At 41.0% G+C, this 25501-nt stretch overlaps 1 protein-coding gene across 1 annotated transcript in view; it reads left to right on the top strand.

Moving 5' to 3' along the window:
* The window catches only part of LMNTD1 (lamin tail domain containing 1), a 115838-nt gene that overhangs the window by 59405 nt on the left and 30932 nt on the right, over positions 1 to 25501 (top strand). The window contains exons 2-4 of the mRNA XM_089304707.1: positions 15800 to 15912; positions 18900 to 19132; positions 23070 to 23265. Of these exons, the coding sequence (XP_089160833.1) occupies positions 15830 to 15912; positions 18900 to 19132; positions 23070 to 23265 (512 nt within the window). The 5' untranslated portion in view covers positions 15800 to 15829. The remainder of the gene's footprint in view (positions 1 to 15799; positions 15913 to 18899; positions 19133 to 23069; positions 23266 to 25501) is intronic.

The following is a 25501-nucleotide window of genomic DNA, read 5'->3' as shown; positions in this document are numbered from 1 at the left end:
TCATGTTGAACACCCTGTGCTGACCCAGGTATACAGAGTGGGCCATTCAGGGCCATGGGAAGCGTGAAGAAGATGGAACTTGAAAGTGAACTGAAGAAGCTACACCAAGCTGTACATGGAATTATCCTTTTAGACACTCTAGCATCCTCATTAGATCTTGAAAATCCTTAAGAAGTTTCCGTATAATTTTCCTCTTCTACAGAAAAGAGACTTTCCATACTTGTTGGCTGTGGGACTCGTAGTACCAGGCTATTATCTCCTCTCCTGAATAAGGGTGAAGTACAATTGCAGGAATACAGGGACCCAAACATAAATAAATGCAAATTTATTTTCTAACTTAGATTTAATCCTTTATAATATTAATTATTCCCAGCTACCAATTACCCACATTAGAATTGGATGCCTGGAGTTTAATCAAATGAGTAATATATTTGCATTTTTATAATAAATGTTATTATAAATATATATTATAATATAATAAGTGTTATAATAAATGTTTTAGAAAACATTTTTTGTCTTCTTGGCTTTGTTAGTAAATCGTATTAGTTAGAGGTACTCAACTCCTGTTTGTCTCAGAATCACTTTTCCAAGTCCTCATAGGTTCAGGAGATCAGAGAAATAACACAATGTGGATAATGTTAGCAGTCTTGACAGCTGACCTGCCACCTGCATTACCTCGTTTTTCTTCATATTTCATCAGCAAAAGAGATGCCTCGGTTGAAAATGGATCCAGATGTTTTAAAATCAGTTGCTACAGACATAAAGCAACAGTAGTTCCTGTTTTGACAAAGAAAACGCTGCCTGGGGCCTTTCATTCATCCCTGGTGCATAACACAGCACATGCACTCCTCTCTCCGCAGCACGGTCAGAGCTGACTCAGAGTTAATAGGCCTGTAACCCATAGCGATGGCTTCCGTGAGCTTCTACAGGATGCTGCCAGTGGATATGCACCTCCCCTGCCTTGTCCTAGTCTCTGTCTGATTGAAGAGGTGGCTGTTCCAAATAGAAGGCATATTTACAACCTAACTTATTTCTGGGTCGGCTGATGCTTGCCGTTCGTGGATGCAGCACTGTATTCCTGACCTGTAGACTGGTGCTCTCACTAGATCTCATCCCGCCCTGGAAGGGGAGGGGGGTGTCTATTTTCCCTTTTGAAAGAAGGAGAACTCCATCTCAGAGAAGTTAAGTCGCTTATCCAGAGTCACATAATTTTAAGAGAATGCTCCCAATTTGATTTCTTTTCAATTTTTTTAAAAATTTGGTTTAAGGTATACAAATTCCATGTATTTCGTGTATACAGATTTAGGAACATAGTGATGGTTCCCTCCCTACCCTTACTCTACCCCCACTCCCACTCTTCTACCTCCTCCCTCTTATATTCCCACTCTTAATTTTTACAATAATCTACTTTCAGTTTACTTTATACTCTTAAGATTAACTCTACACTAAGGAAAGAGTTCAACATATGATAAGAAGAAAAACACACTGTTCCTCAACAGAAAACAGAAGGGCTGTAAACAATCATCAAAGCTCAAAATGTCAATTTAACTCTTCTATGTTATGTTTTTGGTACTTATTAGTTACTACACATCAGGGAAAACATATGGTATTTCTCTTTTGTGGACTGGCTTATTTCACTAAGTATAATGGTTTCCAGTGGCATCCATTTTGTTGCAAACAACAAGATTTCATTCTATTTTACAGCTGAGTATTATTCCATAGTCTATATATACCATAATTTCCTTATCTCCCAATTTAGTTTCAAGTTCATCTGATTCCTAAGCACAGAGTTTGTTCACCCAGTTTCAGAGAAGGAAAAGTCATGAGATTGCCCTAATCACCTGTTATGTCTGGCCCCTGAACTTATCAAACCCATAATGTAGTTTTGAACATCAAATAGATTGATGATAATTTTGGTACAGATCAGGCAAATTTTGTAAAAATACTTAGGTACATGGAAGTAATGCTGTTGTAAAGAACTATCATACAGACTTATATCTTCATTTCATCAAACATATAAGGGGAACACCTATACACAGACAGAATGCTGGTCCCTAAGGTAGGAGGAAGAATAAGACACACAGATCTTGCCCTTGAGCTCACAGCAAAGTGGTGGAGACAGTCCTGAAATCATGCCTATAACCAGGAATGCTCTTCAATGTGTTTAATAACTGTTCTGAAAAAGCACCAGTCAATCAATGGAGGTAATGGCTGTAAAGAACGGTAAACCTTTGTCTTTGTGGAGACAAGGAATCTAAGTTTACTTCGGTGCAGAAATTTTATAATTGTGCGTATGTGTAGTCTCTAAAAAATTTCACAGAAATGCGTATTCTGAAAAACATGGTTTTCAATTTTTGCACTAAAATAAATTTATCTTCTAATTCCAAATTTATATAAACCTTTGAAGTACCCTTGCCCAACTCGTATGGCTGAAGTGCAAGCTGCTTGAGGTGATAATGTAGTCAGGCCTAGGGAGAGATACCGAGGGACACCAAGCTGAGGGGCCAGAGGGGAGGACAGAAGTGAACATGAAAAGCTGCACAATGGAAATGGCGAATGATGGCAACCTTGATGGGTGGCCGGGGGTTTCCCACTGGACAGAAGAGAACCAGCATTTGAGGCAGAGGCAAGAAGTAAATTTAACAAAGGTGGAACAGCACTGGGAAATGTCTATTTGCCTGGTGTGGTTAGATTATAAAACGCCCTTAGAGAAATGGCTGGAAATCATGAAAACTCACGCAGACCAGATCGTACCGAGTCCCTGTTAAGCTAAGGAGTTTTGCTTGCTTTTCTAAAGCATCAAAGGGCCCCGAGGATTTCAGTTATGCTTGAGATAATATTGTTATTACTTCAGAGAATGCAGTGTGAGGGGAAACCAGTCAGGCTCTTCTGATTGTCAGGAGAGATGTGACGGGGGCCTGTGCTGGTATTGTCACAAACACAAGAGGGTGGATGCTAGAGACATTTTGCCATTTGGTATTTTGTATATGGCTGGGTGGACTGAGAGGCAGGGGAGGAGCTCTTGGCTTGGGCAAGCTGGTTGATTGTTAGTACTGGCGTATTGAGATGATATCTCCAGTGTGCTTAGAAAGTGAGTGAGAAAATGAGCTTGGTTTTGAGAACAGTGTGTCATGCAGAACACCCAGAGGGAGAAGTCGAACCAGCTGGTGGACAAAGTGCAGGTGACTCATAGTCTCCCCTCGGTTAAATTAGATCATCTGATGCTAGATAGATAGACAGACAACTCACAGCCAAAGGAGGAAACACTTAGAAACTAAAATGTATAATTATTCTTCCTTCAGGATGTTAGTTCAAAAATAACATTTATTAGGTTAGCACTGTGAGCTTGATGCTATCTTTCCTCACTGTGTTTTCATTTATCCAAATAACAGAACGGGGATGCCAACCAGATCTTCCTGCATTGTCTCAGTTGGATTTAGTGTTATGATTTGAGACAACCTGTAGATCATTTATCATAGTTTATAAATACCAAAATGTCTTCAGAAACTCAATTCAGTTTATTTGGATTTCATTGTACTGATAAGGCTAAGGTTAGCCCAAGGTTGCCTTTTGATTTACAAATATCTCTAAGGTCTTTGAAGACTGTTTGTATTATTTTACTTTAGTGGATTCTAAGAGTCACGCTATTAGATAGCAACAGAGTCACAGAAAGCCCCAGTGCTGACGTGGCCAGTGGCACCTGGGGGAAATCGCCATTGCCAAGCACTGGTTCATAGTCTGAAGGATTCCCACTGGTCTACACAAGTGGCAGTCAGTCTTCAGATTAATGAACGGCAGAACTCCCTCACTTAGATGCTTTTGCATTGAACAGATTCACATGCCTTGTGACACGTGTGACCAGCATCTCATTCACACTAAAAACACATTCTATTTTTATTATATAATTGCCTGGCCCACCAGGATCCCAGGAGGAAAAAAACTAGAGTTGAGTCATTTGTTTCTGGTCCCCTTCTCACCTCCAGGTGCCTGTTTTCCTTGCCTTAAAGAACCCAAAGCCCTCAAACTAAGTCTTCTGGCCCGGAGACCATCACTGCAGGACTGTGCCCATACCTGGCCTTTGCAGGCACTTGGAACGCCTCTCCTCCTCCTCCTGTTGGCCTTTACTTCAACCCCCATCAAGAGGAACACCACACTTAGTGAATGAGGTTTATTCACATTAATGTAAAATTCATTGGCCCATCTTCCCAGGTAGGGTGTGTGTGTGTGTGTGTGTGTGTGTGTATGTTTTCATGTGTCCATGATCACGTGAGCACATCATGTGGAATGTCTGATTGTCTGAATAGCTGCTTCTTGCCATACTTAGTGATTTTCGGGGAAGGAAGATAACCAAGCAGGTGGACAAGAAGGCAGGTGACCAAGGAAGCAAGACTCTCTGGGGGTGAAGTCAAGGTGCAGGTTGGCAGAAGGAGTCAGTGCACTGGGAATCAAGAAACTGATTTTCATTGTGTCCTCCAAAGCCTACATACTCTCCTACTGTAAGCTTAACAGGACAGGGCAGTGGGACCAGCACAGAGCCCTGAGGTGCCCCATCCATCCAGCATCTATTTTCTGATCTCAGGGGCTCCTTCCTAACTGATTGCTAGAAGAGAGGCAATTGGTGCTGGGCAAAGCATCAAAGAAACAGAGGTTCGTATTTATTTTCATCTTCCCCATTGCATTATTTGCAGATTATCTCTGACCTTAATGGAAACAACTTGCTGCCTTGATTCCAAGAGGACTTTTTTTCATGTTTTAAGACTTCTGAAATTGGGGTGCATCGTACCATCTTACGGTGTTGATGTTCTGGATTTAATTTTGTATTTGGAACATTTGTTTCTAAGCTACTCAGGGCCACTACCACCCTGAGCCCACTTTTAGTTCAGTTCTCCTCCTGAGGTTGCTTTGTTGCTCGGATGGTGTGTGTAGTGTTCTTGGTAGCTGATAATATAATGATACACATTATAACGGAAAGGATGGTTGAAATTCAGCAGGACAATTGAAAGAGTTCGCCAGCACCACCTGTCCCCTCCTCTCAGAAGGAGCAGGTAATCACCCTCCCAAGGAATCATTCGCTATGTAATTTGTAGGTTTAATGGGATTTGGTAATTTGTAATTCCATCAAGATGAAACGTGTGAGTAGAGATTGAAACAGAGCTGTAATTAGCACTGTGGTGCTTTTGTTCCTTCCTTTTGCAAATTTCTGTAAATAGTGTTTATTGTAGCCACTGGAGAAAGAACAATGGTACAGGGAAAAAAATGGTTCCTGACCTCAGGGAGCTTAGCATCTAGAGAATTAGAAAAGGCATGCTAAGGAATGACCATGATGAAAGAAGGAGATGATGATGGGAGCCAGTGCAATGGAGCGTAGGGATACACAGGAAAGGAAGGAGTCCTGTCTAGTTTGGAGAGACTCAGAAAACACTCTTTGGAAGAAATGGGTGGTCATGCTATTAATAATAAAAATAGCAGCAGCCATTTTAAAGGCTTTACTCGCATGGTTATCTCATCGTCTGTAAAATAGGCATTCACTCCATCTTGCAGAGGCGAAAACTTGAGGGATGAATAGATTGTTAGAGGCAGAAACACGATGGGGAAAGGTGTCCCTCTCCAGGGGAACAGCCAGAACAAAACAAGAACTGGGATAGGAAGGGTACAGAGTTATGACCTGAATTAATTTGTTTAGAGCTCGCCATGGGTCAAGGCACATAGCCAGAAAGCTACAATGAAATCTTTTATTTGAGCTAGGAAATTGAGAGGCAGTTGTGGGGATAGAATAAAGTAAAATGGCAAAGAGTTTATTTTACATAAGAAAGGAGAAAAATTTGACAGAGAAAGTGATTTGGGGGTTGGGTATCTGGGAGAAAGTGAGGACGCAGGAGAAGAAATCAACAAAGGGGTTCTGCTCTAAGGCGCTTCGTGATAAATGTCCCAACAATTGCTGTACTAGGAGAGAGAGGGTATGGCAGAAGGATCCAAGGTGTCATCAAAAGTATGAGGTTTTCTAACTGTTCTGAACATCACGGATACATCCTCCTTGGAGGGATAAATAGTCTGGGTCTACAGAGACCAGGGTAGGGCAAAGTGAAGCCTAGTTTAGGCAGGTACCATGACGCACCAAAGGTGATTCCAATATCGGAGACTATGGCAACTCAGGTGAGAGTGAAGATGAACTGTCACTAAGGAACACCTTTCATGGCCCCAAGAGAGAAGCTGAAAGCAAATGGAAGGGAGGAGGCACATGACTGATTCAAGCAATGATGCTGGTGGTGCTAGCTCTTTGCCCACTGGTTGATCATTTCTTGGAGAACAGCCCTGCCCTTTAACAGGGATTCTCCCCAGTTCTACCCCTAGGAAACCAGCAGGAAAGCAGGCACCACAGACCTGGGCCCCACAGCATCCGGGTATCTCTCTTGCTAGTCGTTCAGTGAGCTGTTTGGCTGCCAGCAAACCTAGGGCTCTGTTCAGTCCACAGCACTCAGACCTCCAGCCTGGAGAGGGCGAAAAATGACAGAACATCATTGCTCACCTGTATTGGATCACAGGAGTGGTAGCAGATATCTCGTGCCAGCCTGCATTCTCATGGCTTCCAGGACTGGTCTGGGCTCTGTTTTCTTTAGAGAGGTCCCTAATAATTAGAGACTGCTGAGCAGGGTTGGAAAAAAAAAATCTGAGCCCTGCAAGAGGCAATTGTAATAGCTGGACTAATGCTTGGCAGAAAGTATCAACTAGGGATTTCAGCGTTATGAAGAGGTAATAGTTGAAGATAAGGGAACAAGGTGAATTGTTTGTTGATTGATATAATCATTGTGTGGGCTTCATGCAATTAGTGATACCCGCAAAGGAGGGGATTTTTGTGTACAAAAACTTGGTCCAACAGGGTTTTAATTTATACTTAGACTCTGGGAGTGACATTTAAAAAATCCTTGTGTACTATCTCATTTAAAGACAAGTGATAAAGAGATACCATTCTAAGTTTTTCACTTAATAAAATTAAGTCACAGCATTCTAAATGTAATAGAAAGGGAAACTTTTTTAAGCATAAAGGTGAATGAAATGGATGATTTGAATAATAAGTGGACTTTGGGGGTAGCTGGTTACCTGGTTATCTGGTTTCTTTCATACTACAGCACCAATGCTCTTGCTGTCCCCATGTGGCAGCAGAGGATGTTGAGGTCTGGGGAAGTTATTTTATGTAAATTCTCCCCCAAAAAAATTCAGTGGAGAAGCATGATCTGCTCTCCAGGTTTGCACTTGGGCCAGCTCACAAGCCCAGGGGCGCTCTGCCTCCATTCAGGCTACCACTATGTTTCCTAACATTGTAGAAATTCCCTCAGTGACTGAGCTAAAAATCATATCACATAAATGCAAGGTCACAAATCTTTCAAGTCTTGTTTTTCAGAAGTGTCACCTTAGTATTTCCTAAATAAGTAATTTTTCATTTCCATTTGCTGAGATAATTTTTTAAAATTATTTCTTTCTTTATTTGAAAGAGAGTAAGAGAATGAGATGGAGAGGCAGAGAGAGAGAGAGAGAGAGAGAGAGAGAGAGAGAATGAATATCTCCTATCTACTGGTCTACTCCCCTAAATGACTGCAACAGCTAGACAGGGCCAGGCCAAAGCCAGGATCCTGGATTTCCATCTGGGTCTCCCATGTGGGTGGCAGGGGCCCAAGTACTTGGGTCAGCATCCACTCCCTTCCCACATGTGTGAGCAGCAAACTGGATCAGAAGTAGAGTAGCTAGGACTCAAACCTGAACTCTAATATGGGCTGGGGGCATCAGAAGCAGTGGCTTAACCTACTGTGCCACAGTGCCTGCCATGATCATTTGTCTCTTATCTAAGAGCCAAATTTAAGATCTGCCTACCAGGATTAGTTACATAATTTGTGAAGTTTCTTGTTAATGAACTAACAATTTTAAGGCAATGAGAGCCGACTATTACATCAAGAATGGGTCCTGTTTAAATAACACTCTGACCTCAGAATCAGCCCTTAAGGCATTTGGATGTGGCTGAAAAGCACATGAGAACAGTTCAGGCATGGAAAGTGAAGACACTGTGGCAAAAAATATCTTACATTGTGAAGGAGCTCTGTGAGTGAGACCCAGTGAAAAGGAGCCATGAAGGAGGATGTTCTTTTCTCTGAAGAGAGGAGAGAACTCCCACTTTGCTGATGTCCTTGTCTAAATACTGGCAGAGTTTGTGGTCACAAAAGGCTTCCATAGCCCTGGCAGCTCATGGCAAGAGCCTTGGGTGATCACTGACATCATACATTAGAGTGTTAATTGTTAAATTAACAACAGAAGTCTCTGTGCACTTACTCCCCATGCGGGGCCTCTGTCCTTAATGAGTTGTACTATGAGAATTAACTGCAAAACTTGTTCTCAAGCAGTACTTTTTGTGTTGTGTGTATGTGTGTCCAAACTGTTGAAATCTTTATTTATTATAGAGTTGGTCTTCTGTATGTAAAGTTAATTAAAAAATGAATCTCAATGAAGAATGGGATGGGAGAGACAGTAGGAGGTAGGACAGGAATGGGGATGGAGGGTGGGGATGGGGGAAAAAACACTATATTCCTAAAGTTATACCTATGAAAATTGCATTCATTAAATAAAAGCTTTAAAAAAAAGAATAGGGGCTATATAATCAAACAGGTCACACACCCGTAATGTTGGCCCTGGATATACTTACTTTTTTTTTTTTAAACAGGCAGAGTGGACAGTGAGAGAGAGAGAGACAGAGAGAAAGGTCTTCCTTTTGTCGTTGGTTCACCCTCCAATGGCTGCCGCAGCTGGCACACCGCGCTGATCCGATGGCAGGAGCCAGGTACTTCTCCTGGTCTCCCATGGGGTGCAGGGCCCAAGCACTTGGGCCATCCTCCACTGCACTCCTGGGCCATAGCAGAGAGCTGGACTGAAAGAGGGGCAACCAGGACAGAATCCGGCGCCCTGACAGGGACTAGAACCCAGTGTGCCGGCACAGCAAGGCAGAGGATTAGCCTATTGAGCTGTGGCGCCGGCCACCCTGAATATACTTTTAACACATGATTTGTTAATTTTGCTCAGCATTTAACTCATCTTATCCCAACATAATAACAATTGCACAAGGAATTTTACTTCAATTGAGCTAATAAAGACTTTCCTTATAATATACAAATCAGTGCTCTCACTTTTAATGTCCAGGAGATACTTTGAAAGAGATGACTTGTAGAGCTACCAACCAAGAAAATGGAGTAGGCTAGCCGGAGTTTCTTTCAGTATCCTGTAATGTATCTTACTATCGACTCATTAGGAACACACAGATGGCCACGTAATGCATACTGATGATCCATCCCACTCCTTGGCTCTCCACAATCTGGTCTTCCCTTTCTCCCAGGCTCTGCTTGGCACTGCCTGTCCACATGGTCTCTCTGTCCCAGCCAATCAGTGTGCCTGTGCCATATTATTTGTGCTTTATGCCTATGCATTTAGATGCATACCAGAAAAGCACAGAGAGCACTGGTAAGCCACGTCACACACTTCCTAAGTGTATTTATTGAGTGAATGCGTGTGTGAAGAACTTCATTAACAATTGCCTTAAAATTCTGTGCCCTGCCTTTTGAACACTGAGGCCCACCCTGGTGTCACCTCTTTGGAAGTCTCTCCTGACCACAGTAACACAAGCAATTGCTTCCCTGAGTTCATCTAGGACTTGACACAGCCATTCCTGTGATTATATCATATTCTGTATCATGTCTGTATTTTAGATTCACTGATAGTGATGTCCCATCTAAAGGACAGCAGAGCAAGGAGCATGGCTGACACGTGTGTGTGCATTGCTGGTGTTATCCATGGCCTTGTCCGTGGTGGTGCTCCTCATGTTGCAGGGAATGATGGAACAGGATGGCTGAGGTTGCAGTGTCTACAGTCAGAACTGAACCCCACCCTGGGTCTCCACTTCATGGCTCTGAAGCTCTAGGCAATGACCTGACCTCTGTACCCTTAGTTTTCCTCAATTGGGATTGCATGGAACACAGCACTCCATAAAATGAGATAATACACATAGAACACTGAACACAAATAGGAAATCTGATCAATGATAGCTAATAATGGCAGTCATAGTAAAATCCATCCACCATCGAGTACGGCTGACTTGGAATTAGAAAATCACTTTCTCAGAAGACAAATGGAGAAATGAATACAGAACAAAATCAAGGCTAAGGGTAGAGAGAGCTTGAAGCAAATGGAGCTGTCTAGCGCGTCTTTCTTCTTCAGACTAATCCGTGCCCATCCTGAGGTCTTTGGGAGAGCCCAGAATCCTAAACTTGCCTGGATTTTCTCGTTGCATCTCAGATGTCTGATTTCCTTCCTGTTTCTCACACTCATAGTCTCAAATAAGCAACCCCACGTAATTTCAGACGCTGTGTTGTTGGCCCTGGTGGTCTCTTTCCTGGGAAGGTTAGAGATACCCTTCACTTAAAGACAATGGCTCACAGCTCAAGGTCCTGTGTAGCCTCAAAGCCTCCCCATTTCTTCTGTTTCATCACATGCACTTAGGGGGAAAGCTTTCTGTTTACCAACTCCACGTTGTTAATGCTTCAAATTGCTCCTGGCTTCAGATCGGCGCAGCACGCTGGCCATAGTGGCCATTTGGTGGGTGAACCAATGGAAAAGGAAGACCTTTCTCTCTATCTCTTTCTCTCACTGTCTAACTCTGCCTTTCAAAAAATAAAAATAAAATTTTTAAAAATTGCTAATATCATTAAGACAGCTTCATTTAGTAGAGAATATCATGGGATTTCTCAAGGTTGAGAAATCTACCTTTAGTGAACTGTACCCATCTTCGGTGCCTACTGCTCTCGCCCGTAATGAAGAAAGCTGATGGTAGCTACAATTGATGGAATTTGTCATACGTGTGGTGACCAGGAAGGAAGAGGAGATGGGATCGAGGCTGCTCCTTGCCTTAGTGGGGTTCCCCGCTTGTCTTGGTTGGGTTCTGCGTAGTCCTACTTTTGTACTGGAAGCCATTGTCAGGGCTCAAGTTCAGGCTACTAATGACTTTCTTATCCTTTAATCTGGTGTTTCTCACATAGATTTCAATTTTGTATGTATCCTGTGGGATGCTGGAGTGCCATGCTCTCCAGAGTCAGCATTCAGCTGTGATACTAAATAATGACTGCATTATTCAGTTAGCAGAGAAGAAAAGTTAATGGATGGAGTTTTCTCAATTCCAGTTTTTCTCCAGTCATTTTTTTTATAAGTCTTTGGTCCAGATACAACTTTTCTTCTAGAAGTTGCCAGCAGATGACAGCAGACAATGAAATTGCAAATTCATAAACATAGGAAAACACAAAACCAATCATTTGCTCTTGGTTCAACAGATCTTTGGGAGTTTTCCTTTATTTTAAGATCTGCAGGCTGGTGGTTATGAGTTTATATGGTGTGCTAATAACAAAGGTAGATTTATTTTTGTTAGTAAAGTATATAAAAATATTGCCTAGATGAAATGAAAATATATTGGTTTATGCTTTTTAAAATCTACAAAGGGCATAGTGGTCCACAAATAAAAGCAAATGTTCTCTCTATCCCCTGAATAAATTTGAGGCTCCCTCTCTTAGGAAAGTAAGTATTATATTCTCTAAAACTCACGAACAGAGAAAATTCACGAAAAAGGGCTACACCTAAAATACACGCAAGCTATGAGTCCAGTAACTGTGTGGTTACAGAGATGTATGAACCACTGCTGGGCAGGACATGAGTGTCAGAGGATTCAAACCGGTGTTGGACATGCAACAAATGCTCATCTAAGTTCCCAGTGGTGTTCTGCAATGCAATTTTGTAACATCTGGTAACACCCGTAGAGATTATTTGTACAAACTGTCTGAGACTTGAGCCTCCCTACAAATGATCCTTTCTCCTCTCCTTAGACACCTCCAGTAGGACCTTAACGTGACCCTGTATTCAAGGGAAAATAGTAGTCCCTAAGGTTGAGGTTGTGTTATTTGCATTTTGATTTGCATGAAAGAAATGAATTGACCCAGGATGTTTTTAGGCTCCCACGATGCTTTATAGTGAGAATTCCTGCTATCTTTGGGTAGATGGAGCTATGAAATCATATTGCTGCATCGCACTTCAGCCTCTTTGAGTCTTAGATAATGCAACATGTCATAATGTTTTACATTGTACTCCTCAACGGCACATTACTCATGGCCTGAGGGGGGACTAAAATTCTCTTTATATATACAGCCTTCATTCACGCAAGACATATTATTTATATTAGCAATTTAATAAAATCCCCTGCTGTGCAAATGTTCTCCATATGTGGAGACAAGAACGAGAGTGTATAAGGCCAGTTCTTTGTGTTTTTCAACTCTTTCAAAATTGTGTATATTTAAAATTTTGCCTGGTTTTTAGATTGCAGAACATGGAATTTTGCCACTTGTAATTTTTTTTGTAACCAGGGTAAAAAGTTCACAGCATGAGATTCTGATTCAGTTTTCATGGCCCTATTTTCCCCTGTATCTACTCTGTGGAGCTTCAATTCCCTGTGCAGAACCTGGATATTTTTTCCATAGGGTTTGGGCCAGAGAGAACTGACACAGGACAAGGAAGCTCCGATGGAGGACAGAGCGATGGGAGACAGGAACAGGGAGAGAGGATGGGAGAAAGCTGGCGCGGTGCTGGATGCACGTTCAGACGATTGCCCAGAAAGAGTAAGGAAGACCTCAGACAGGGATTGAAACAAAAACAGTGGGTAGAGTGCAGGGGTCTTCCTAACAAATGCATGGCCCCAAGTCCTGGCTCTGCCATTTTCCGGCAATGTAGTCTTGGAGGAGCTCCCATCCCTTGAATTTCCGCTTCGTCGCTGGGGACACCGGGAAATCCCCATTCTTGGGAGCCGAGGTCAGAGTGTCTGTGTGAAGTGTTGTCCCGCAGAGCTGTGTGTCTGCTTTCCCCATCAGCTGCCGCTTGATGCCGGCCATCCTGAGCTGGAGACAGCGAGGTAATGTACCTGTCGGCATCCACAGTCTCCACGGCCCAAGTGGTCCTCCCTCTTTTAGCCTGCTCACTCTGGAGAATTCCAACATTGCCTGCAAACGGGAACTAGACATGATGCACAGTGAATCTCCTTGTAGTATCCACTGGAGACAATGACAAGTCATGGCCCAGCCTTTTCATCTGCTCTCTCCTTTCTTTCCAATTCTCATTTTACTTGAGAGGAATAGAACCAGAGAGAGAGAGAGAGAGAGAGAGAGAGGGAGCTCTTATCTGCTGATTAACTCCCCAGATGGCCACAAAGGTTGAGGCAGGTCCAGGCCAAAGCTGGGAGCCAGAGACTCCATCCAGGTCTCCCAAGTATTTGCACTGTCCCCACTTCCAACCAGTGTGTACACTGACAGGAAGCTGGAAACAGGAGTCAGAGTCAGGCCTCAAACTTAGGCACTTCAGTGTGGGGTGAGAGTGTCTCAGTCAAGCATCTTAACTACCATGCCAAATGCCTACCCCCTCTATGTTAATTTGAAGCAAATCTAGACATCATACCACTTTATCTATAAATTTCTCAGTGTGTATCTCTAAAATATAAGAAATCCTTTTTAAAAACACATAGTACTCTATCATGACTAAAATAATCCCCTAACATTATTAAATACTCGGTACCCTTAAATTTCCAGTGTCTTCTGCATTTTGTATGGCTTGCTTGGATTAGGGTGTTATGCCTATAAATGACAGAATCTCTTCATACGAGTTGATGTGTTCTTCTGTTCTCTGTGTTTTAGGTAAGTTAGGGGATTCATCAGATTCAGATAGATTTTGTTGCTGTTGTCACTGTTACTACTTAGGTCCTGTAAATCAGATCAGCACATGTGTACCACCGAGTGGTTCTGCCTTTGATGTGATTTTCCCAAACTGATCAGCAATTCTTGGAAAAGGTCTGAACAAATCAATGTGTAAGCATCCCTCAGTTTATACAGTAAACACTTACTTTCTGAGAACCTTGCTGTTTTGTATTGTACGGTGTATGGAGCGAGGCTGTAGACTAAGATAATGGTAATCTATTTTCCACCTGTGTGACTGTCTGGCAAGTTATACAGTATAAGGGAAAATTCTTTGCCAAGTAGGATTATCTGCTGTATTATGGAAAGTCTAGCACCTCTGGCTCCTGTCCACTAAATGCAACTAGGGCTCCACCCAAGTCCCTGACTGCTAGCAGTTCACTTTATCCCCTGTGAGAAAAACACTGGGTTGGTTTGAGCAGCTTTGAAACAGGAAATCGGTTTTTGTTGTATATATACCTCCAGTTTGGAAAATGGAGATAAGGAAAATATCCTGTGGGGAGAATGAATATTGGAACAAGGACAGATTTAAAGGTTTTGAAGGTTTTTTTTTTTTTTTCAGTTGACAAAAATTTTATTTCTCCAAACCATGTTGGAAAATATGAATGGGTTCTCTGATAAAATAATTGTTATGATAATAACTTGATTCTACTATAGTAAATCAATTAGAAAACAACGGTTAACACTTAGGAAACCTTCCGTACTTGTATAGGTACAGAAATTTGGATAGTGGTGAGGAATGATGAATTCCTTTTAAATTCCTTTGTAAATATAAGTATTAATGTATGAATCTCCCAATGCTACTTTTCAGGATTGGCTTATCATGCTGATAAGAATTGTATTTTATGTCTGAGATGGAAAAAATATAATCCAAAATTTTCTGTAGTTGCATTATTAGTTATATAATTCTTCTTTTTCTGAGTTATTAAAGCATTTACTTTATTAATTGTTCTCTGTATTTAAATACAGCTCATCATCCCAAGAGGGGAGCCATATTTGAGTCTAAATTAGAGGATATTTCAACAATGTTCCTCAAGCAGGAAGTGTTTATTCATAGTACCTACTCAATTCCTGGTATATAGTAGATGTTCATTCAATATTTGCTGAATGAACTTCCTTCCTCAGTAATCCTCACTAACAGATGATATTACTATGTAGAGTTGTGTGCCTTTATATATTAATTTTATTCTCCTACCATCATTTTCATGAAATATGTGTGAATCTTTTATTCAGAGGAGAAGCTGAGTTAAGTGATGTCTTTGAAATCATGTCTCTGACATAGCTAGGAGAAGAGTTTAGGTTTTCTGTCGTTGTATTATTTCTACCACTAAGCTTCTTTTTGCCTTAAAATCATTTTCTACTCATTCTGCCAAGCTGTTGCCATGTGTTCAAAGCATTTGTTGAATGAAAGAAGAGGAAAGAGAGAGAAAAAACAGCTGGGACTCATCCCCTCAATATTTACAAACTGGCATTGACCATCCCCAATCCAAAAATCAAATAGCACACATTTTGATGTCAAGTCTGTCTGTTGAGAGATAGAGCTCTCCCCAAAGCAAGTGCCATTATTCAACGTCTGGGAACCACGAAGCAGGTGCAGCATCAACATAGTAATTGTTTAGAGACTGGAACTTGGTAACCATGGAGACCTCTCTCATGGTGTTCTAAGAGGCAGCATGGGCCAGCTATGAACGTTGCTGTCATAAAGCTCACTTGGCTGGGTTACTGTCCTGTGTCTCGAGCCGCTTCCGGTGAATGTTACACACCTTCTCCACAGTTTGTCTGATATCCTTAGCCAGTTGCAGTATTGGCTATGTCACCACCTACACATTCACACGAGAACTTCAGTTCTGTCACCAGCTTGGGGAAGAAATCATTCAATCTGCTAGGTGCTTGAAGATAGTAGGATTAACAGGTGAGGTCACTGTCAAAGAAAACTCTGCCTTGAACGTCAGCTGTATGTCATTGTTTGATGTCATCTATTTTCCTAGGAAGGAAATGAGACTTCCCTTCTCACCAAGATGAGTGACACACAAGACATTCAGGAAGCTTCGACGGCCCTGCAGAGCGATGCCAGCAAGCAAGAAATGAAGAAACCAGAGCAGTAAGAAGGGCACACAGTGGAGGAGATGAGGGTCTGGTTTTAGAGGGAGGAAGCTGGAGTCTGCGTCTTGTGCTGAGACAGCTCACGAAGCAGTTAGAATGAGACCCCAAGTGTATAGAAGAGACCCCAAGTGTATTTTTAGGAAACCATGAACAAGAACATACAACTATTTCCCCCACCTATTGTTGGATACGTTTCCAGTCCTTGAGCAATATGAAAATTCTCCCTGACAGATGAGACCTGGTTGAGATTCCAAAGTTCCCACTCACGTGTTAAGGCAATTGTTAGAAAACTTTTTTGATATTGTTTTTTAAAATGTTTTATTAATTTAAAGAAAACAGATTTCATGTATTTCATGGACAATTTCTAAGAACATAAGAAAGTGTGCTACTCTGTGTCCATCCATCTCCCCTCCTTCCATCCTTTCTTATCTTTTTCCTTTAATTTTTATAATAACATAGCTTCCATTTATAATCCCAGGCTGAATGCACCACTGACTATAATGATCAACAAGCAAAAAATAAAAACACCCTTGTCCCATAGGAGTATGGACAATATAGAATACAAAAAAAAAAAAACTGCCAATGTGTAAAGATGAAACTGACATCTGATGATTTGCTTACTGCTTTTAGCCCTTGTCTATGCTCCTGTGGAACAGAAAACTTCTTGAGAGCAACTTTATCAACCTGTGCACCAAAACAAACAATTACTAACATTTTTGGTTTTGGAAATGTCTGTGAGAATGTTAGGTAAAAGTTGCAACTGCCTACTTTGACTACTAATGAAAATCATTGTATCAACTAAAGCATTAACATTGGTTTTCCCAAAAAAATGAACTTTAGTGTTCTGTATACACCGTGTAATGCTATTGCTACTTTGGACCTAGCTTTCCTGTATTTGCTGTTCAATTCTAGTCCATTTTCTTCTATTTGTTTTTAGAGATCTTCTGAGAAATGATCGTTGTCAGTGTTACCAATGCAGTGGCTTCCAAAGTAACATGAGAATGCTGGCATTGAGCATTTGTAATTGTCCCTGGTTTAGTGCTCATCTATTATAGAAGACACAAAAATCACGAGAAAATCCCTAATGCTGAAGGGAGAGCTAACTAAGCATTGAGCACAGCCTCTCACCCTCCGACAATAGGCAGGTGAGGTGAGGATCCGGGTGATGGCTGCATCTCCCGTCTGCCCGTGCGGTATTTCAGCCCAGCAGACGTGCACAGCCATTAGAAAAGTCTGATTCAGCCAGGAAAACAAGAACACCCTGTGTCGCTGGGCCAGATTTCTCTAATCACATCATTTATGAAGGCTTGCTGGGAATCTTTGGTGAGAGTCGATTTATTTGGAATATGCTATCGTTTTACTGGAGAAAAAAAAAAAAACAGGAGGTTATAAAGTGAACATGCTGAAAAGATATAGCCGGGGTGTAATGAAACCCAGATGTGAGGAATGTTGAAAAGAGAGCACTTCCCCTCCTTGTTCCAGCCAGTGTCAGAGTCATGCCTCAGGTTGGACAGAGGTGAAATGTTTGAAATTTGATAATCTGGCTCTGTAGTCTCCCTCCCACCACCTTAGTGTGATAGTGGAGAGTGTAGAGCATGAGCTAGAGCCTTCCTGACTAACATAGTGCTTGGGGCGACAGCTGCATGGTGAGTGCTCCGGCTTACTAGGCTCATAATCATGTGACATGCAAAGCCAATGCCATTTAATGTTTTTAATAAACCAGGCCTGTCATGTCTATGCCTTCTGAGAAGTTAACTTAGAGCAGGTTGGTTTTGAATACAAAGCTCTCTGGATAGAAGATTTCTGATGAAGGAGCTTCCAAGTTGCAGAACAAAATGACAGGGAATACCTCTTGGTAAACAAAGAGTGGGACTGCAGATGAGTAAGCTCCATGTCCTCACTCCCCCATGGAAATGTTAAACCAAAAACACAGCACACAGCTAGGGACTGGCTCAGATAGCTCTGAGCTCTGCTCTGCTCTGAGAAGCAGACCAGAACAGTGATGATCCACGGATTATCCAGTGTGGGTAGCTCCTCACTAGCTAACATGGCACCCAGAAAGGGGTGGGTTGAGGCTAAAGGGTTTTAGACTCCAGGACCATGTTCCCAATTCAGTTGTTAAACAAAAATACACACACACACACACACACACACGAATTGGGTCAAGGTCACTGGGAAGACTCTCAGTGTAGTTCATTAAGTGCATCATCCTATGCTTTCTACAAGCCAGATCAAGAGAAGGTCGCTTACATTGGAAAATGATTGTCCTGTAGTTTCAGGGTCTTGTTCAAATGACTGTGGTCTAGGTAGCACATGCCTTTATCTTAATAAGAAGGAAAATTTTCATTTATACTATAAAATTCATTTATGATAATAGTCCTTGAAAATTGTCTTTCTTCTCTGTAACACACACACACACACACACACATACACACACTGAGTTCATGTGAAAGGAATCATTCACTATAGAATTGTTAGGAAAATTAGTTAAGCAACAATGAACGAGAATTGAAAGAAAAAGTATAACAAACAATGGTATGTTAAACAGAAATTCTAGTCTTTTTAATGTTAATGGAAAGGGGAATTATGATTTAATAAATAATAGAAATGAGGTATAAATAGTTTATAGAGTCTCAGCTTTGAGTTAAAAATGCATACATAGAGCCTGGAAGGAAATGGTGAAGTCTCTAGTTATGATGTTAAAGTGATGTTTAGATTTTCTTTTTCTGTCTTCAAACATTTTGAAAACCATCTACAGTAGGAATTTTTCTTACTTTCAGATAGGAAAACATGAAAACATGCAATGAAGTGATGCTAAAGCATTTTATTTCAATTACTAGAACTAGAAATGTTATATGTTGTTGTGTTTGTATTAAACACATAAGATCTTGGTAAAGCAGAATTCTGGACAATAATGATGGTCCATGCTTCTTCTAATAGTCATTTTGATTTTCTCACTGTGTTTGTTACAATTTTTTTACACAGAGGAGACGACAAACTTAAAGCTCCCCCAACAAAACAGCAGTCTTCGGTACATTTTTTCCCAAAGACAACATGTTCAGACGAAATAACACCACCGCTGTCACTGTCCTTGTCCCGTGAAATACCTCTCAGTCACTATCTGCCCAGTTCTCAGATCAGTGGAGTGACTATATCAACGATAGGACCACTGGCTTCTAAATCTACCATGAGCTGTTTCCCAGCAGACACCAGCTTTGGTAAGCAAAATATATGTCAATATTTTAAGATTATCTTTAAAACATATATGAATATTTCAACAGATGCTCTATGTGCCTCATAGCCAGAATGATGTTTGCTTATCCTCTAGAATGATGGCAGTTTTCAAATGTCCTATGTCGATGAACTTGACTGAGGTCACCACTGATCTTTATGCACATGCATTCAGGTGCCCAGATATCTCATCCTCAAGACTGAGGTATCTTGAGCTGTCAAGATGGTTCATGGATTGACTGCTAATGTGCTCTGGGATTGCAGAGAATTAAAAATGTCAGTGTTCAGTACTAGCTACCCGTCCTCTGAATGCTACCATCATCCTTTGTGTTCTGTGTCTTTAGGGGATTTATGGCTCAAGTAAGGCCTAGACAGATAAGAGAAAGAAGAAACTTAAAGTAGGATTAAAAAATGACAGAGAGAAAAGGCAGAAGCAGTAAGGAGAACTGACAAGAGAAGAAAACGAAAGCAGTAGTACAGTATGCAAATGCAGTCAGTAATGCACTTGGCAATGCCCACACCATAGTGTGATTGTCCCTTGTCATGTTTAGGAAACTTTGAGAGTGATTTTTTCATGGTTTATGTAAAACACCATTGCCCCTGGAAACACAGACTGTACAGTTATTTTGCCTTCTACAGTGTGAGGCATCAGAGTACAGCTCCAGATCTCAGTTTGCATATGTAAAAAATGAAAATTAAAATCTCAACTTTACAGGGCTAGCCTAATGATTAAATAACATGTGTATGCAAATCAGTCAACACAAAGGCTAGCACACAGTATGCGCTCATTAAAAAAAATTGTTGTCAATCCCACCATATGTGTAAGTACCATCTTCTAGAAAAGACTAGGCTTCGGGGTCTGTATTTGGATTGTCAGTCAACATGTTTCCTAACTGGCAGCACAAACTCTTCGGTGACCATCTCTCACCCCCATTTTCCATGTCCATCTTGTGGGCATTTACAAGTTGATGGGTTTCATCCATATTTCATGTTGCTTCTAGTAGTTTCTAAACCTTTGACACACTGTTCTGTAAGCCTTTGTCCTACTGGTTCTATATTCATGATCCTTGTTTCATTGTATAACCAAGAGAAGCTTTCCAAAAATTCATCCCTGTATTTACCCTGCCCTTTAGCAATCACTCAAACCTACATGATTAAAATGTAAATATAAATTTTAGATCCATGAGGGAAGATTTTCCATCATTGGCACTATCTCACCATGGCATACATTCTGTAATTGGGTTAAACTTCAAAAGCTCATAATCATGGAGGGAAAACAAAATTTAGTGGCTCCACCTTGCAAAATGAGAATTGACCTAGGGTACATTCTTCTCCTTCAGCTGCTATAAATCCTACTTCTGGAGACACATGTCGGGGTCCACTGAATCTTGTGCTTGCCTCACTGCCATTGGTTGTTTTAGATGGAAAAGCAGTGGGGACTGAACTGCTTTGCTTTGGAAGGTGTTCATCCCTCAGGTCGAGCTGTTAAGAAACATGCTATCTATTCCCCTCCTACAAAAGAGTTTAAGGATTAAGTAAATACTTGTCTGGGAATGAACTACTTTACTGGTTTTTTTTTTCCTCTCAACAAATAGTTTGAGCAATACACTTTAAAAACTATGATTTAAAAAAATGATTTATTATTTCAGAGTCAGACAGAAAGAGAGAGAAGGTTGGGGGAGGCAAAGAGAGACAGCTTCCATCCACTGGTTCATTCCCCAAATGCCCACAATGCCTGTGGATGGTCTGCACTGATGCTGGGAGCCAGGAACTCAATCTATGTCTCCAACTTGGGGGGCAGAGGCCCAGCAACTTAAGCCACTACCACCAAAGCTAAAATCTGCAGCTGGTGCCAAGAATTAAGCCCAGGTATTCCACCATAGGAGGTAGGAATTTTTTTTAACTTAACCACCAAGTCAAGTGCTTGCCCCAAGAACTATGATTTTGTTCTTTGTATCTTTCAGCTTGGTTTGTTTCTTTAAAAAGATATGGGGCCAAGGAGTCTCCAAAATTTACAGAAAAAAATCTGCATTATGAAAAAACTATATTTGGATTTCAGAAATTACTGCATCAAAATAAACTTATCTTTTAATCCTATTTTCCATGAGCTTTTTGAAGTATTCTCATAAGAATGTAAAGCACACTCTAGATTATCTTAATCTTTTGAGGATTTTATACCCAAAGTCACATTAACCAAAACTTTTGTACTGAAATAACTATCATTGATTGAGTACTGGCTAAATATTAAACCCTGTGCTCAGTACACTATATTCATTATTTCCAATTTTCTTAAATGTGGTGTATTAGCCATCTTCTCATACTGCAATGAAATGCCAGAGACAAGCTAGTGGTGAATGAAATAGAGATTTGCTTAGCTCACAATTTTGGAGGCTCAAGTCTGAGATCAAGCAACCCCATGGGTTTGGCCTCGAGTGTTGGTCTCAGAAGACAATGGCAAGAACACATGATCACATCTTGAGCCGGGAATGTAAAAAGAGACTAGGCTCAAAGTCAGACTTTCACAATAACCTTCTTGTGAGAACTGCCTTTCAAGGGCACTCCCCCATCAGCTATGGACCTCCCACTAAGCCCCACCTCCTAAGGGTTCCATGACATTCTAATGCCACCTTGGTGACAAAATCTTCAACACATGAGTCTTTGGAGATAACTAAACCATCACACTCAAGGAGTTTAAATCACTTGGCTTAGAAAGACAACTTTGTTGGTCTTTCTAAATCCTAGACATGTGTTTCCACTTCACCTTGAGCCATCTTTGTAGTGTAGCTATTTATAAATACGTTAGATTCATCTGGCATTGTTCTGAATTCTGTGCACAGTCATGGCATTTGTTTTGTATTTGAATCTTATAGAGAGAATTTTTAAAGAACAACTTCCTGAGCAGATCCTAGAAAAAGTGATTAAGCATGTTTCTTTTACCTTTCTAATAAAATATCTATATTAGTTGATAGAGGAAGTTTAAGTCATAAACTGGAAAAGCATTAACCATTAGTAGAAAGGACTTATTTGAAATTTAAATAAATAAGTAACAATTTGGAGAGTATGGTAAATATGTAAATGAATAAAGCTGTTTTTATTTATAACAAAGCCGAGTTAGCAGACTCAAATGTTTTACCTATTCAAAAATGAATGATGCTTCTAGTACAACTAGATAATCTCTGTCACTCCCCCTCTTCGTGGAGGAACGACACAGGACCCTGCGCTGTTCTTCTGTCTGCTTGACCCTTCCCGGGTTTGCTGCTGGTCGTTCCCGGGTTGGCTGCCGATCCTTCCACCTCCGTGGAAGGGCGGCTCCCCCTGCCACTTTGCCCACTTCCGCGGGGGAGCGGCACACCTCCGGCTGGCTCTCTCGGGGGCTGCTCAGATGTTATCCGGATGTTCCCCTTAGATGTTCCTGGTGCGTGTTGTCTCTCTCCTCCTTTATAGTCCTTCCACCAATCCCAACTCTGCTACCCACACGCCGAGTACGCTGCTCTCCTCCAATCAGGAGCAGGATCAGCTCCTGCAGGTTATTGGTCGAACTGGAGGCAGCTGTGTAGAAGCTGTTTACTCCTCTCCCAGCACCATATTGTGGGAGAGCAGATGCATAGAATAAGTCTTAATTCCAGTAACTTAGTCTAGTCCGAGTTGCTCCCCATAAATCTCTCATTCTGCTGTTAATATAATTGGTAGTTTAAAATAGCTGAAGTAATCTCTCAAAATTGAGAATGTCATTAAAAATATTCACGTACTGGTTTTTTAATAGACTGGGTTAAACAACTTCTAACTGTTCTGAGTTTGACAGTGAGAGTGAAGCATATAAAGAACATAGTTTTGTAGAAGCAGGAAACAAAGATTAAGGCTTTGGGTTCTTTAATGTCTTTTTATTTATTATGTTCTTGTTTGCTTCCCTCAATTTTTTGAAAGGAATCAGCTGCTTCTTAGGTCCAAAGAAACAGATACTGAGCCTCAACCCTGAGCCGTCTATGATTGGGGAAGGAGACGATTATTTCCTGTCTTTGTTTGGTGATCCAGAGAAACTTGTTTCACAGTCAGGACACACTGAGAAAATTTACAAACACTTTTCTATGATTCTTGAAGAAGTTGGCCAATCTACATCCAGGTACACCTTCTATTTGAATTTCCTAATATATTCTGTTTAAGTATAACCAAACAATCAATAGAAAATAGAATTCTAGTCTGTGGATAGATTTATGATTTCATCTAAAATCCTAATCAATCCATTGAAATATAACTGTTTCATGTTCTCAGTGATTAAAAGCAATTGCTGTAGTTTTCTAGGACAATGAACATGGAATATTAATTATCCAAGTATGACAGATAAAACTGTGCTGTATCATCCCTACAAATACAATCAACTCAGTTACTCAAGGACCTCCTTTTTATTGCCGATGAATCATTTAGAGGAATTTAATATATTTTTTTCTTCAGTAGGGTAGGTCGTTAAGTTATTGACAAAGTAGATAGATGAAAATCATTTTTGAGAAGACTTATTTATTTACTTATTTCAAAGAAAGAGTTACAGAGAGAGAGGGGGAGAGACAGAGAAAGATCTTTCATCTTCTGGTTCACTCCCCTAATGGCCACAACAACTGGAGTTGAGCCGATCTGAAACCAAGAACCAAGTTCTTCTTCTAGGTCTGCAACGTGGATGCAGGGCTCCCAAGCACTTTGCTCATCTTCTAATGCTCTCCCAGGTGCATTAGCCGAGAGCTGGTTCAGAAGTGGAGCAGTCAGCACTCAAATCAGTGCTCATATGGGATGCTGGCTCCGCAGGTGGCAGCTTAGCCTTCTACACCAGAGTGCTGGCCCCAGAGAAACGAAAATCTTATCTTACTGATCCATTTTATGGCTGTTTGTTTCTATGGCAAAAAAAATTCAGGAATAAAGTTGATATTAGGATTGAAGAAAAACTGAATCATCTATTCATTGCCTTAGCCATCCTTTACTTATTATAAGAATAATAGGTTAAATTGCAAACTGTGAGTAATAAAGGCATGCTTATATGGCTTGTGAGAGCACTAAAGAAAGTTGTCAGCAAGAATTGATGGTCAAATCTGAAGGAAATTTTTCCCCTGTGCCATGCTTTTTAAAATCTGTCACTTGTGCCCCATTACTATTTAACTGTGGAGAATGCCGGAGTATTAGCCCAACTGTCCAACACTTTCTCTAATCGTTCATTCAATACCTACCATTATAAAAAATGAGATACTTGGGGCAAATGGTTCTTTAAAAAGCTTAAGAATGTGGTTTAAGAACTTGCATTCATGTCAGGAAAGACCTGCCCGTGAGAACGCAGAGAAAGGCGTGTAACATCCCAAGATATTCAGAGGAGAGAGACCTAGCTTCCAGCAGCGTCTGATCTGGGACAGTTTTGTGAAGGAGTTGTCATCATACTTAGCTTTGAAGAATAAGTGGGTTTGTGATATGCAAGTGTGGAGCTTGTGAGAATATCTTAGACCCCTGGTTTTAACCCTGCGTACCCAGTTACTTCACCTGGGGAGCTTTGCATGTCCTGATACCGTCTCACACTACTTGAGACTCAGTGTCCAGTGGCAGACTTGGGTATCTATAGTTTCTTTTTCAATAATGAGGTGATTCCAATGCACAACCAAGATTCAAAACAATTAGTCTAGGGCACAGGACCCCCTAAACCAAATGAAGATGACAAAAAAGCTAAGGTCAGTTTAAAAGAACTGTACAGTTTAGCTACGCTGAGCAGTGCACAGAGAAATACGAAAGAGTAGTAAGTGCAGGCTCAAGGACACATCCCGGTGAGCCTGGGACCCCAGGTGGAAGGAATTGGATTTCACCAGGGGCCATGGAGTGACAGAAGTGGCATCCAGAACATCTCATCTCTGGCAAAATGCATATTCTGCATGGATACTGAATTCTGTCAAATGCCTTTTTATTCATTTGCTGAGATGATCGTATGATTTATCTCAATGATGTTAAAGAAATCTGAATACTTTCAGAATAAGCCTCATGAGATAACACTGTTTTTCCATTGAATGTATTATTGAATTGAACTTGCTAGAATTTTGTCTCCGACTTCCACATCTATGCTGAGAAAGCCTGTTGGTCTGTGGTTTGCTTTTCCTGCGGTATTTTTGTCTGCTGTGGCATAGAGTAATGCCCACCTCATGAACTGAATAGGGGTATAATTCCTTCTCTTTTTTTTTAGCTCATGTAAAACTGATGTTATTTTTCCCTTAAATGTTTTAGAAAATTGATTGGTGAAATCGCCTAGGCCAGTAGGTTCTTTATGGGAAAGATTTTTGAATAAAATGCTATTTTAAGATAGATACCAAGCCATTCTGCTACCTGTTTCTCCTTTA

Source organism: Oryctolagus cuniculus, chromosome 9 (assembly GCF_051225735.1).
Source record: "Oryctolagus cuniculus isolate XC-2025 breed Fujian yellow rabbit chromosome 9, ASM5122573v1, whole genome shotgun sequence".
Lineage (NCBI taxonomy): Eukaryota > Metazoa > Chordata > Mammalia > Lagomorpha > Leporidae > Oryctolagus > Oryctolagus cuniculus.
The sequence above is the reverse complement of the archived record's forward strand: the minus strand, read 5'-3'. Positions and strand labels throughout refer to the sequence as shown.